Source organism: Typopeltis vanoorti, chromosome 21, assembly GCF_054136105.1.
Source record: "Typopeltis vanoorti isolate ZY-2024b chromosome 21, IOZ_Tvanoo_1.0, whole genome shotgun sequence".
NCBI lineage: Eukaryota > Metazoa > Arthropoda > Arachnida > Uropygi > Thelyphonidae > Typopeltis > Typopeltis vanoorti.
Genome location: NC_143569.1, coordinates 44,127,715 through 44,142,941, shown reverse-complemented (window position 1 = coordinate 44,142,941; position 15,227 = coordinate 44,127,715). Strand labels below are relative to the sequence as shown.

Genomic DNA, 15,227 nt, shown 5'->3' with positions numbered 1-15,227 from the left:
AAAGTTGCCAGCTACCAAAGAGGTGGATAGATGTAACCCAAAGAAGAAAATAGAGAGGACGATCTAGTGTAGCCTGAACAGGCAAATACCTAATCCTTGACGAGAACACGTTATGTCGAGTGTGAAGACCATTTGCGTGCATTACTTAAGGACACTGCAGAGAAGCTACCGCCATCACTACACACAAAAAGTAACTCTTGAAGTAAGCAGTGAGTGAGATAGACAAGCTTTCATTTCATCACATCAAGAACAACGAATAAAACCGTAATTGACTATATATATCCAATTTTGGTAGCCTAAATTACTGACTGGGTTAATGGTCAAAGTCAATATTCGGTCTTCACGTGGTACACCCCGTTAATAGGTATCTACTAGCTACTGAACGAACGAGGAAGAGCTGACCAAATTGTACCTTCTGTTAGCTTACAACATGATGAGATTTCATGCTGTGGTGGGGCGTCGCCGGTTAAACAAGAACTTCACGGTTTTTGTCAGCGAGCCAAGGCGAACAGTGAAAATTCGGCTACTGGAACAAACTCCAACTCAACGTGTAGAAGAAACACAAGAAGCTGAAATAGGAACAATCAATATATAAGGAGTATGCATGGAAAGAATATCTAACTTGCAAAAGAACTGGAAAAAAGTATCACGTGGACATAATTGAGAGAAAGAAGACAAAAATAGGTGAGATCATACTAAGTAAGTAGAGGATGTTATATTCAGGCACTAATGATCAAGGAAAGGAAGGAATAGCGATAGCATTCAACATCAAACATGAAGATAAACTTCTTGATTTGAAGGAGCTTTTAAGTAGAGACGTGGTCAATTGAACTTACCGTATTTTTCCGTGTATAACACGATACTACTTTGTTAAAATGTTTAGACCAAAAATTGGAGATCGTCTTACACACGGGGGGAGGGTTGAGATACCCGCGGTTGCCGTGGCGAAACTGCCAGTACCTTATCTCCGCGAACAGGCTTCCCCAATCGCTAACCTTTGTTAACTCTGTCGATTGACGTCATTAACGGCTGATTCAATAAACCAATCAAAACTCTGAAAGCATTCATACCTCGGCAACTCATCTCGTTGGTGGGGTAAGTTAATGCATTTACAATATTTTGAGCATTAGCCCATAAAAATGTCCGAAAATAAAAAAACGATTGTCATCTTCTTCAAAATTCAAGTTAAGTCATCAATTAAAAGAACATGGAAATAAAGCTTCAGCGAGACAGTTTGGACCTCTTCCCACTGAGTGTATGAATAGACACTAGAGAAAACACGAAGAACAACTACTCAAGACGCCAAAAAAAAAAAAAAAAAGAAGAGGGCCTTAAGAGGAAAACCAGCAAAAGGCCCAAATTTGGAGCAGCTCCAGAGTGGGATGTATGTGTGGGTGTGAACCATTCTTATTCAATATGAGGCAAAAAGGTTTGCAAGAGAAATGAATTGTCGATTTCACAGGAAAGGTAAAATGGTGCTTCAACTTCATGAGGAGAGACGGGTTGGCCATGAGAACACGAACCAAGTTAGCCGAGAAAATGCATCTCAGTACGTATCTTAAAATATTACCTAATTACTAAATATACTTTGAATATTTAAAAAAATATCAAATGTTTTATGTTTAAAATATCGATTTCTTAATTTTGGGTTAGTTAGATAATAAGATAAAAAAAAAAAAAATAAGCAAGTTAGATAGGGCTAACTGGCCTCGCCTACTCCCCGTATACGGGAATGAAAAGGCGTTAGCTGATTTTTTTTTTTTTTTAATTTTGGGTTCGAAACGTAGGGTTCGTCTTATACATGGGGCATCTTATACAGGAAAAATACGGTATTTGTGCCTATGGTGCCACAGAAAGTTCTTCTAATGAAGAATTTTGAATCATAAGAACAACAACAGGCAGTTGACATAAAGAAAATGGAAAAAGTGATTCTTGTTGGAGATCAGAAAGGAGAAAAGGGCAAAGCTTATACTAATGTTTAGTAGTTGCTAAATTTCTTCTCAGGACACGAACTAATAATTACTAACACCACCTTCCAACATAAAGATGCGACAAGTTTACGTGGAGAGAAGACATAATAAAATAAAGTCGTTAATAGTGATAGCTTCATGCTCGTTCAGGTTGCAAGGATTTACAGAGGACTTGAAATTGGAAGCGACCATTTCTTAATGCTAAGCATGATAAAATGGATATTACATTGAAAAGAACACAGTATGTCAGAAACTTTTAAAAGAAATTAAAGTTGAGCGCAGGTAAACTGTAGACTCCATACAAACATTATTGAAAATTTTGAATCAGTTTGAAACAAGAACCGAACCTTGGAGTCTCAGTGGTAAACTCTGAAGAAGACAGAGTTTCAGCTGGGAAGGTATGTGGTGAAGTTGTCTGCAAGGATAGAAAAATAAGACCGTGGTGGATACAAGAAGTTAAAGAAGCAGTTCTGGAAAAGAATAAAACATACCAAACGTTCCTAGCACACAAGGCAGATGTCTTAAAAGAATACAGACAATAATGTGACAGTAAAAAACAAAAATCATGGAAGATTTTGGTAAGACTATAGAAAATAAATATCACAAAGGTGGCAAAATGTTCTTGATGCTAATGAAGCAATTAGAATGGAAGAAAAAGTACTTTAAAATGAGTCAAAGATAAGGATATCCTAAAAGTCGGAATAATTTACTTTGTTAAACGAAACGAGAAGTGACAGAACCGTTCTTGAACATTTACAAGAGGAGTACATATCAATAACGGAGGTAAGAAAAACATCAAACTTGTAGTGCGGAAAGGAAGATGATATTCGACCATAAATGTTTAAATATGCAGGTATAAAAGTTCTGTATAGGTTAGAGGGCCTGGTCAGACGGTCGAATTCCAGACGGAGTAGGGCTCTCGTACTTCATGTTTATAAAAAAGGGAGTAAAGCTGAATGTGAGAATTTCAGATGAATTTCTCTATTACATGTTCCAGGTATTTTTGCAAGCATACTTGAAAAGAGATTGAGAAAGACTGTGGAAGAGAAACTTCGAGAGGAACAAGCTTTGTTCAGGCCAAATAGAGGTCGTCAATATCGGATTTTAAGACTTAAAGTGAGATCTTAAAGACAACTAGTTGAGAAATCGTAGGACTATGACAAGGATCTGTACTTAAGTTTTGTCGATCTGGAGAAGACATACGAGAAGGTGCCCAGAGAAAAGCTTCTCAAAACACTGCAATTATATAGGGTGCATGGAACATTATACAGAACAATACACAGTCTATATTTAAGTTATCAGTCAGCAGTTTCAATTGAAGGAAATACGGGACAATTGTTTGATGTAAAATCAGGGGTAAGACAAGGATGCACATTATCTCTGTTATTCATCATCTATATGGATCACATTATGAAAGAAAGTGACATTAGGTCTGATTTTAGAATTGGAATGTCACACTTTGCTTTATGCAGATGACGTTGTACTCCTAGACACATCCAGTGCAAGTCTCCATCCTGTAACAAATTTGGCATGAAATTCGGCAATAAAAAGACCAAAACTATGAAAATAGACAGGAACATAGAAAACTCTAGCTGTATTCTTAATGGAGATCCTATAAAACAAGTAAAATATTTCAGCTATTTAGGCACAGTGTTTAGTGAATATCTGGATGAGACAACAGAATAAGCAAACCTGATATGATGGGGAGCCAGTCGAATAAACTTACGGAATAAGAAATTTTAGCCAAAACAGAAAACTAGCAGTATACAAGACGGTATTCAAACCAGTTTTAAGTCATGGATCTGAGAGTTGGATTAGAATTAAACACTTGATCAAAGACTAGAGACCACAGACATTGAGGGTTCTGAGAAAAATTAGAGAAGTGAACAGAGATGGTATCAATAGCAGAATCATATTATTAAACATGAAGACATTAGAAAGGAACTTGACATTCCTAGCATTCAAGAATGTGTGAGAAGAGCTAATCTAAGGTATTGGCCACTTAAATAGAATGGGCGAGGAAAGGTTAGTAAAACAGGTTTGATGGCAGGAAAGAGACCAGAGGAAGAGCAAGGTCTTGTTGGATTGATTCAATCCGAAGTGCCTTAGAATAGATAGGACAATATTGGGGTGCTCACAAGTAGTAGACTAATTTGGAGTTAAATTGTTGATAGGAGATTAATAATAATGTAAACTTAATGGCGTAGTGCTGTCATGGTAGCCTGAACATCCCTTGAGGGCACACATCAGGAAACTGATGGTGATAAAATTCAGATTTTATTCCAGTTGTCTAAACAAGGAAATAAAGAATGCTTGTAAGGGGGGGGGGAATTCTTAAGAATATGTAGTTCTATTTTTATTCTAGTCATTCCAAGGAATTGAACTTTCCTTCATAGAATTCTTGCTCCTTTTTGTTTATTCTTTCTTTCAAAAAAAAAATAGGAAAACAAAATTATAAATGGAGTGTGACTAATTATTTTTCTGGAAGTTGATCATTACGTATTCCTATGAGCCACTTATTAATTAATGTTATCTACGATTAGGCAGTCATTAAAGTCGCTTACATAATGCAATTACTGCACACTTGTGATTACATTAATTTTGCATTTCGCTATGTCTTTTGATTCGCCAACTGTTTCGTAGACGTGATCTGTATATTCTAATTAGGCGATCCGAATATCATCTCCTAGTTAATCTTCAAGGTATGGGTTGGTTTAATCTATGATTATCATTTAAACCTCATTAAATCATAGCTCTGGATTTGAAATATTAAATTTCATAGAATAAATTGATATTTCAATGCTAAAACATTCTTAACAATTGGATTCGGATAACATTGTGTAATAATCAAGTTGAAATAACAAGTAAACATTAACAACCATTGTTTAAAATTAAACAATGGTTATTAAATTACTATTATTATAAATGCATTTATTTCATATTACAAAGCTTTCTGTTTTATATTCGATTATTAACAAAATTGGAAATTTGCACGTTAGAAAAATTTTACATTTCTTAAATTTATCGGAACATAGATCTTCAGACTTTACATTGAAATAAAGAATACAATAGTTTAATTTAATTGCATTTATTTCTTCTGAGGCTCTTTTCCGCAATTAAACTTTCTTTTAGCATGAAGCACTGGATAGTTCTTAGTTGGGTGCTCTTCTTGAAAGTCTTAAGTTCTTCAAAGAAGGGAAAAAAAAGAAAACGAAATCATCGGAAAAGTAGTTTATTTATAAATTGAATAGCAATCAGTAACAATAGTAAGTAATGAGGTCGGAAATGTATATTTATTACCAAATACATCAAAGAGTTGCGTTAAATATGATTTATTTTTGGTCGATATAACCGGATACTGAAAAAGGTAGTTTTCCAAGTTATATAAGAAATAAAGTTTAGGGAAAATAGAAATATCAAAGCGATCTCGTGCGTGAAATATGTTGGCAATTTCACTCAACTTTTAGTCATTCTTTGTGCTTAAAATGGTCTCAAAAATTTTATAACTTATTGTTTTTAAAGTAAAGTTTATTTATCCTTTCTCAAATGGACTGCTGGGATCACTGTTTCTTATTCTTCCCTCCTTACAGGTTAGCGATCGACGTTCATTGCCGGAGTTTCAAATCCTTACGTTAAACAGTTATTTATAGATGCAACAAATGGCGTCCACTGCAAAAAAAAAAAAAAAAAAAAAAAAATCCAAGATAGAGTTTCGAAAAGTTACGATTTCTCTTGCTTCCTTGTCTGAAAACAGTACTTCAAAGGAAGATGGAGAAAACAAATAGAATTTGGATAAGAAAAGGTTTTGGTTTTCGGAATAAACAGAATCAAATCAACATTCGATAAGGAACTGAGTCACCGAACTTACACGCCATCCACATCCAAATGACCTTTGTACTCCCCTTAAAAACATCTTCTTTCATTTGAAAATGCAACTTAAAGGAATAATAGTAAAAAGGTCAAAGAAAAATATATGGGGACACAAAGAACACAGATATAATAAGTACGCAAAGTGCAATTCATAGAATCCATATTAAGGCTTTTAGATGTGTTCTTTAATCAAGAGTTTGTTTTATTTCACTGATTGCTTTCAGCATCACGATCTTTATGCTTTATTGATGAATGTTTAAAAAGTATTGTATTCAATCAATAACTTGACAATAGCATCGATCTTCAGTTGCATGAATTTGAATGAAGGTCAAAATATGAAATTTTAGGCAGACGAAATATCGTAATCATCATCATAACGCTAATTACGGGTATATATTCCATATTAGTCTGTTCCGGTGTCATTATCCATCGAATATCCATTTTTGAGGTCTACCATGCCTTCTCTTTCTAGTTGGCTTATATTTTAGTATTTGTTTAGAATATCGGTGTTGGCCATTCGGTTTATATGTTCAATCCATTTTTGTTTATAATTGTTTAGTTTTTCTTCATTTTGTTTTTAGTCTCTTAAAATGTCTTAGTTCCTTTTTTGATGTAATGTGTATTTTGCAGTTCTCGTAAATCTCATTTCACTTGTTTTTATTCTTTGTTTATTTTGTTTGTTTATTGCCCAAATTTTACTGCCACGCAATAATGGGCACTACTAAAATATTGTATATTTTCAAGCGTGTTTCTTTTTGTACTATATTTGGGTTGAGTGTTCTATTTATCAGACCTATAATCAGTAAAAATTTTGAAGTTTTTAATTTTATTTCTTTTTCTCCTTCATATGATGTTTCACATCCAAGATAAATGAAAGTATTTATCTGTTCTATTATTTTTTTTATTTATTTTACAATGAATATTTGGCGTATGCTCTATTTTAGAGAATGGGATACGATTGTAAATAACGCAGCAACAATTGTGATTTTTCACTTTTGGCATAATGCCAACGAAAATGGAGGCGCACAACAACCATGTAACTTTTATATTTTGATGTTATAACTTTAGGGTATGTCATATAATAGCTCAAATATGTGGCTATTAAATAACGAGACTGGTTCCAAAAACGTGGCTTATTATTACAATTGTACAACTTAATTGTTATCCCCTTCCACATACTCCCCTCCTCTATCTTTACACCGTTGCATACGAATTCTCCATTGTTGAAAGCAGTGCTGCAAGTCATCAGCACTGCTTCCAACAAAGGGTGCCCTTCAACGAATTCAACTTTCGAAAAAAGGTAAAAGTCGCAAGTAGTAGGGGAGGCTCTTCTGACCAGATCAAGATCAAGATAAGATAAGGAAAGTGGGCGTGTCTTCCTGACGTCATTGTGAGTGACGTCATGATTTTGGAATTTCCATGTGGGCAAGTGTATGAATGGCTTCAGTTCTTGTGTTTTGGTTCGCGTATGGGATTATGGGGGATTTTTTTGGTTCGCCTATGGAATTATGGGTGATGATAGAGATAAGGATTCGTGTTGTGATTGGTGGGACAGTTTAAACCAAATGCTTCCGGTGTGGGTGGCTTCCTGAGTCAGGAATTTCCCTGGGAGCATATGTGGTCACTGGCTTCAGTTCTTGTGTTTTGGTTCGCGTATGGCATTATGGGTGATGGTAGAGATAAGGATTCGTGTTGTGGGTGTGTGTGGGGGGGGGGGGTGGGGGGGGGGGGGGGTGGGGGGGGGGGGGGGTGGGGGGGGGGGGGGGTGGGGGGGGGGGGGGGTGGGGGGGGGGGGGGGTGGGGGGGGGGGGGGGTGGGGGGGGGGGGGGGTGGGGGGGGGGGGGGGTGGGGGGGGGGGGGGGTGGGGGGGGGGGGGGGTGGGGGGGGGGGGGGGTGGGGGGGGGGGGGGGTGGGGGGGGGGGGGGGTGGGGGGGGGGGGGGGTGGGGGGGGGGGGGGGTGGGGGGGGGGGGGGGTGGGGGGGGGGGGGGGTGGGGGGGGGGGGGGGTGGGGGGGGGGGGGGGTGGGGGGGGGGGGGGGTGGGGGGGGGGGGGGGTGGGGGGGGGGGGGGGTGGGGGGGGGGGGGGGTGGGGGGGGGGGGGGGTGGGGGGGGGGGGGGGTGGGGGGGGGGGGGGGTGGGGGGGGGGGGGGGTGGGGGGGGGGGGGGGTGGGGGGGGGGGGGGGTGGGGGGGGGGGGGGGTGGGGGGGACGTCACGTATCTACATCTGAAAACAACACACACCCACAACACGAATCCTTATCTCTACCATCACCCATAATGCCATACGCGAACCAAAACACAAGAACTGAAGCCAGTGACCACATATGCTCCCAGGGAAATTCCTGACTCAGGAAGCCACCCACACCGGAAGCATTTGGTTTAAACTGTCCCACCAATCACAACACGAATCCTTATCTCTATCATCACCCATAATTCCATAGGCGAACCAAAAAAATCCCCCATAATCCCATACGCGAACCAAAACACAAGAACTGAAGCCATTCATACACTTGCCCACATGGAAATTCCAAAATCATGACGTCACTCACAATGACGTCAGGAAGACACGCCCACTTTCCTTATCTTATCTTGATCTTGATCTGGTCAGAAGAGCCTCCCCTACTACTGTCGCATGTAGCTAAGTCCGGTGAGTAAGGTGGATGGTCCAACACTGGGGTCTTCTTATTAGCCATTGTCCAGCACACTGGGGCATCTGTTGCTCTCATTACAAGCATTGGACAACCAGTTTCATTAAGGTGGAAGATGCTTTAACATGTTCATTGCCAATCACGCGTTATCGCGTGGACATCGTTAACTAAATAAATAAAAAAAAAAGTTGGCCACCACACGAAATTCCAATTTTCAGTTGGCAATGAAAGTGTTAATTCCCTAAGACTTAAGATACTGAGAGCTACTTAATTACGAAGGTAATCGATTATTTGCAATAGAACAGATGCAAGTTTTATTGGGGGAAAAAAAAGTCCCTCTTAACTCCATTCTGTATTTATTTTCACAGTCCTGTGCTCGGCCGTCAGCCTGGAGGGTCCTCTGTTTCTGGAAGAGCCGCCAGGTCATGCGTACTTTGTCAACACCAAAGGATATGAGGTGCGATGTACAGCGGCCGGAACTCCGATCCCCGTTGTACGATGGGTGTACCAAGATGGACGACCCGTGGTTACTCTTCCTCAACTCCTTGATATTCGCGAGGATGGATCCTTATACTTCTACCCTTTTCGCCACGAAGATTTTCGTTCGGAAGTTCACGATACCGTTTACAGATGTACTGCAGAAAACGCGGTCGGAATTGTCGGCAGCAGGGAGGTCAGAATAAGAGCAGGTAAGTGGAAAACATAGGTTTTTGTTTGTTTAACGTGTCCAAACACCGACCTTCTTGTACTTTTTGTACTTAAAGTGTAAAAAATCGATTAAAAAAGTAAACTGTAGCAATTTTTAAAATAATATTACATAAAAATCAGTAACAAGTTTTGATAATACTTTTCTGCACTATAAAGCAAACTCAACTGCTCGTTAGTAACCAGAAATGATTTGTATTGCTGAATAGAAAGAGTACCTCCATTCGAATAATATCATTTAAAAGCCTAAGAATATGATGTGCTATTTATAAAAATAAAGTATTCAGTTGTCTTTTTTAACTTTTCTATAAATAGCTGCAAGGTATTTTGAAGTACTAAAATATTTTATCATATTTTTCTATAAAATAATAATTTACAAGTAAAAATGTCTTAAAAATTTTAGATTTTTTAAATAAAAATTAAATCACGAATTTTTAAAATAGCAAATAGTTCCCATACTTAACTATTTTACAAATAAAATATAATTAATATTTATATCGCTCTTAAAAGTATTTAGGGGACAATGGTGGCAGCAATATACCCTTGGAGGGTAATGGATGGCAATGCTGTAGCTAATGAAGTTCTAACTGAGGTTAGGCTGTTGCTGTTACCCTCCTGCCATGATCAGAGCTTTAATAACTCAATAACACCTTATCCCTACACTGTCCTCTACAGATAACGAGGAAGATGAAAAGCATTCTTGCTTCGCCCCTTTAAGCCAGTCCTTATAAGGACTAAAAGTATTTATCATTTCTTTGTTTTCATTGGAGTAGTTATATTTCGTTTGTATTGCACATGCGCATACAAAATAGCCATTTTATGATTGTCATATTTGCATTGGATGGACACTAGTTTTTCTCTTTAAAAAAAACTGTTCGTAGCATTTTCTCAAGTCGCCGTTGCTTGAACAGCATATAAAATCCTGCAGACTCTATAGATATCTCGGATTACAGCGTTGGATAACGAACGTTTATTTAAAAGTCAGAAAGCGTGCAAAAAAGCTGACAATGTTGGTTTGTGACGGAGAAATTCGGAAAGGATTCGTCAGAAAACAAACAGGGTGCGAAATAAATCTGATTATTAAATCGATATTTCAGAAGGGGAGAAAAAAGAGACAAAAGTGCCTTAGAGTAGCCACGCATATAAAGCAAAAAAAAAAAAAAGGGGGGGGGGGGGTAGGAATACGTCAGAAGTGACGTTTAAATGCAAACAGAAGCCAGAAATGTCAATAAATGTACTTCTCTTGTCCTTCCGTTCTTTCGCATTCAATTTGTCAACGCTGTCAATCCAAAATGCATCAACGATCAGAATAATTTCCTCCACGTATACTTTTCAGTAACTACTATCTTATCTTTATTGTTTTTAATATTTTTTTACGTTGTGGTATTTATCAGGAAGATTTCATCATCTGAATGATGATGCAACAAGAATAAATTTTGATTCTTCCTTCGTGTCGATAGTTCATTCTATGAACTACCGGTTTTAAAATCGAAACTTCCCTCGTAAATAATAAATTCAAAACCTTAGCACATTAATTCCAAATTTGAGTTTGCTTTTAGCAGGAAATTTAGAATTTTCCCAAAATTATATGGAATTTAAAGTGAATCCATATTTCAATAGTGTTCAGATGACTGTGAGATTTAGTTTTCAACTTCCATCTTTAGAAATATGCTCGAAATGCATTTCTATTTTGATTCGAAATGTTAACGATAAATCGATTATTTTTAGTAAATTGAAAAATCTCTCGATGTTTTAATTTAAATGCATCTAAGATGAAAGTTTGTTTTTTTGCATATTTACCTTAACACCCAGTCTAAATTCCATCTTCACTAAATCTAGAACAACAATTTAATAATCTCTTTTCAGACAATAAATTGCTTTATTTATTTATTTATTTATTAAGGTATTGGACCGTCTTAAACATAAGATGCGGCAATCTAGTTGCAAAGAGTTTCTTTTTTTCAATTACCCTAAGGTTTCTTTGTAATGTTGATGATAAGTTTTAAACTGACAATATCCTTTTCAAAACTAACGTAATCGAAGAAAAAAAAATCAGAATTAATTTCCGATGCACAGAATTATAATAAGCAATGTGGCATGCATGGAATAAAATACTTGATTGCATCATAGTTGTAAAAAATAAGGCAATCAGCTATACACTTTTTCTTTTTACTACTTTATATCGTTAACAAATATTACATTTATCATGTTCTATATACGAGTAAGATGTTACGTTAATGACTATTAGCTGAAATTTTTTTTTGCATTTTAAAACTAACTGTATCGAGTCGATTTCCCATTCCTTCATCGACTCACACAGGACAAAAAAAAAGTAAAGGAAGTCAAAAACGTGTGGGTGTATTTAGAAGACTTTTAGCTATAAATAAAGTCCTGCAGGTTGTAACATAGGTCTTTACTTGTGAACTAATATCTTCCAGTTAAACAGCTGTCACATTGTCAGATGGTAAACTCCCCCTGCTGTGTCACTGTTACAGTTTCTTGTCCGCGATACAGATGGACCGGCTTCAGCTGAGCCACCAATCGATCTTGACGTTCGAAACCATTAGCGAGAAGGCAGCAGTAATGCCAAGTGACATATGCCGTACTGGATGGACTCGTTCAATTTGTGTGCATGCCCAGGAAACACGTTCACACTGCGAGAGGTTGTCGAGCCTACGCTGATAGGAATCGTTACAGGTTACATCTGCACTCATTAAAAACTAAGATGAATTGTAGGTCTCCATCCTATACTTTTTTTCTCGCTATCTAAGTCTATTTATTTCACACTAGAACTTCAAAGAAACGTATATGTCTAGAGTATAATACAGCAGTAGTAGATTTATAAGTAAATACAAGACGCAGTAACTATTTGAACTGGTCAAAAGATTGTTAGGAGTCAGAAGAAGCAAACAAATGCCGATTTTAATCGAAGAATGGAAAGCAACATTTTTTTAATAATAAATAAATCTAAAAGGCGAGTTGCATGACGTCATACAACAATGCTAGATATCATTCATTTATGACGTAACTGATAATCACAACAGTTGCACGCGCTCAGCAACAATTGTGAACAGAAATATAATCTTATAATTTAAATATGTAGGTTTGTTACTGAAAATTGTCTTGCTATTTTCTGATTATTTAAAAACGTTGTTCCTTTTGATAACATTAGATACATTATCCAGAATGTATCTCTGGTGACTTAAAGGAGTACATGGCAGTAATGCAAGAGTTGGTTCATCCTTCCATGATACGAGAATTCCACTGTGTTCATTCATATATGAAACATCGTAAAGATAAATGTTGTTTCTAATGACCAATCAAATCTGCCATTAACTTTCTGCAAGCCAAAAATTACTATAATAACCCATTATTTTTGATTGTTTCAGATAAAGGGAGGAATTATTATACGATATAATGGATGGTGGATGACCTGAGATGTGCTCTGTGCCTGCGTGTGATGTATTGATATAGCTTAACAGATATCAAATTTGTACAGCAATTGACTGTGTAACAAACAAGTATATTCTACTTAGATACGAAATGTAATAGCCTTGAGATGTAATGGGAGCGAAGATAAGAGGAGATATAAATTACTTTCTGAATAACTTTAGATGTCTTGTAAATGTGTAAGGTGATATGATTCATTCTGTCCAGGTTTGGATATTTATTTTGCTTTTTAGATGCTACTTTTCTCATTAGGTATTTGGACTAATCACAGAAAATCAACTTGGATATTCTTGAAAAAGATTCAATTCAGACAAGATCAATCATCAGTCCAATCAAGAAAAATTAAGCAGTTAAATTGTTAATTTACTTTCATCTGTTTTTATACGATAGAAACATAAACATCATGCTACTGTTTTGCTATTTTAATAATACGGCGAACCAATAAACGTGATGAATTGTTATAGTGATGTCACAAGATTGACATCACTATAATAATCCCGCTCTTGTGGCTTTCACCAATCAGAGTGCAGCATTGCTTCTATGTGACGTCATACTTTTATATAGAAATTTGCAGGAATCTACGCATTCGGATAAATTTCGTTTTCTAGGCAAAATATACGAGCATAATCTCGACTCCAAAATAACTTCGGAATAAATTTTGGTAAGGGATACTTTCATGTAGGGACTTAGGTCCTAGTATCTCACTCAAAAGGGGCATATATTTGACTCCCAGTCACAAAAGATTGGAAGAGTACTGTACATTAGTGCAGTGAGTTAAAGACCTTTTTTAAATATTTTTATTAATTTTGCTCTAGAAAACAACCATTGAACATTTAAGCCTATTTAAGCTTCCTTGTGATTGTCTGTGGGAATACCAGTGGTGGTAGGCGGTAGATGGCGTTGGTGTAGTTGTGGTCAGTTGTAATTGAATGGTGGAGACCTGGTGCCCTCCCTCGATGAGCCCTTGGACACCCTGGAGGTGTCAAATAATAATAATAAGCAATTAATTGATCTCGCACCAGAAAATAAAATTCATCTCTTATATGCACCCTCTGTCCAAAAAGAAACCGAACTTTTCGAAAATATAAGAAACTAATGGCGCCACCTGTTGTAACTTTTTGTTGTCGAAAGCGACAACCTTCATTAGTGTTGTGTCAACTGTTTATGACATTTGTTTCATTAGAAGCCGAGTTATAGTGAGTGTGTTTTGACGAACGGTCGGTCGTCACGATATTCATGCCGTACGCGACGAATTTTCGCTATCAATCGCTTCAAGATAAAACTCGCCATTAACCGTTTGGCCAGGTGAAACGAATTCTTTGTGGATAATGCCCTTGGAATCGTAGCAACAAATCAGCATTTCTTTACTTTTGACTTCTCCAAGCGACTTTTTTTCGGATGCCCCTCTTCTGGTGGTCTCCACTCAGCACTCTGGCGCTTTGCTTCGGGCTCATACTCAAAACGCCACATTTGGTCACCAGTAACGATCATTTCAAGCAAGTTTGAGTGCTTACAAGGGTTTTAATAAGGTGTTCTTGCAGTGTTCAATTCGATACATTTTTTGGTCGTCGGTCGACTTGTGGGGAACAAATCGCAAATTCAATTTACGAAGGCCCAAACTCTCGGTCAAAATGTGCACAGTTGATTTTGGAATCCCCAATTCATCTTCAATCAATCTCACGGACGATTTCTGGTTTTCTTTTTTTTTTTTGATGAAATCACGCACTTTTTGGATGTTAACTTCGCTCGGTCCAGTTTTTGGACGGCTCGGCTGTTCGTGGTCCTCGAGCATCTCACGACCACTTTGAAATCGCTTAAACCACTCGTAAACTTGAGTACGGGATAAGCATTCATCACCCTATGCTTTTTGAAGCCTTTGATGCGTTTCGGTAAAACTTTTACCAAGTTTAACACAAAAGTCAATTGCAGCTCTCTATTGGAAACTCTTTTTCCGACAGTTCGTCAAAACACACTGTCACTCTTGGCACTAACTCGGCTCCTAATGAAACAAATGTCATAAACAGTTGACACAACACTAATGAAGATTGCCGCTTTCGAAAAAAAAAGATACAACAAGTGGCGCCACTAGTTTCTTCTATTTTCGAAAAGTTCGGTTTCATTTTGGACAGAGGGTGTTATGTATATGACACTGAGATGTACTTCCTTGATATTTCATACTGAGAAGCCTTTTTATAAAAAAAAAAAAAAAGCATCAATAGACTCTATGTCAAAAAAAAAAAGGATTGTCATTGAAATGCGATTTAAGATAAAAAAAAAAAAAAAAAAAAAAAAAAAAAAAAAAAAACAGAAATTGAAAGACATGTTTGTCCAAACATGTTGCCTTAACAGTATTCCTTGTAATATCAGGATTGAGTTATAGGCATACATAAATGCGAACATTCAGAAATTGAAGAAGATATCGGTTGTTTATTTTGATTTCCATCACCCTTCGTTGTTTGTTAATTTAACATGCTCTGTCCTTGCTTTTCAAGTGCAAATATCCCAATGAATCAATTGTTCATCCTTGCTTAGTATCAGGCTGATAACACGCAGGGCAGTAATGGGTAATAGAGCGAAGTAGAAGG

General features: G+C 37.3%; 1 protein-coding gene across 1 annotated transcript in view; it reads left to right on the top strand.

The window, feature by feature from the left end:
- LOC150094811 (cell adhesion molecule Dscam1-like) overlaps positions 1-15,227 on the top strand; it is a gene marked incomplete at its 5' end in the record, with an annotated part of 713,296 nt that overhangs the window by 528,965 nt on the left and 169,104 nt on the right. The window contains one exon of the mRNA XM_090411118.1: positions 8,856-9,176. Coding sequence (XP_090267244.1) covers positions 8,856-9,176 — 321 coding nt within the window. The remainder of the gene's footprint in view (positions 1-8,855; positions 9,177-15,227) is intronic.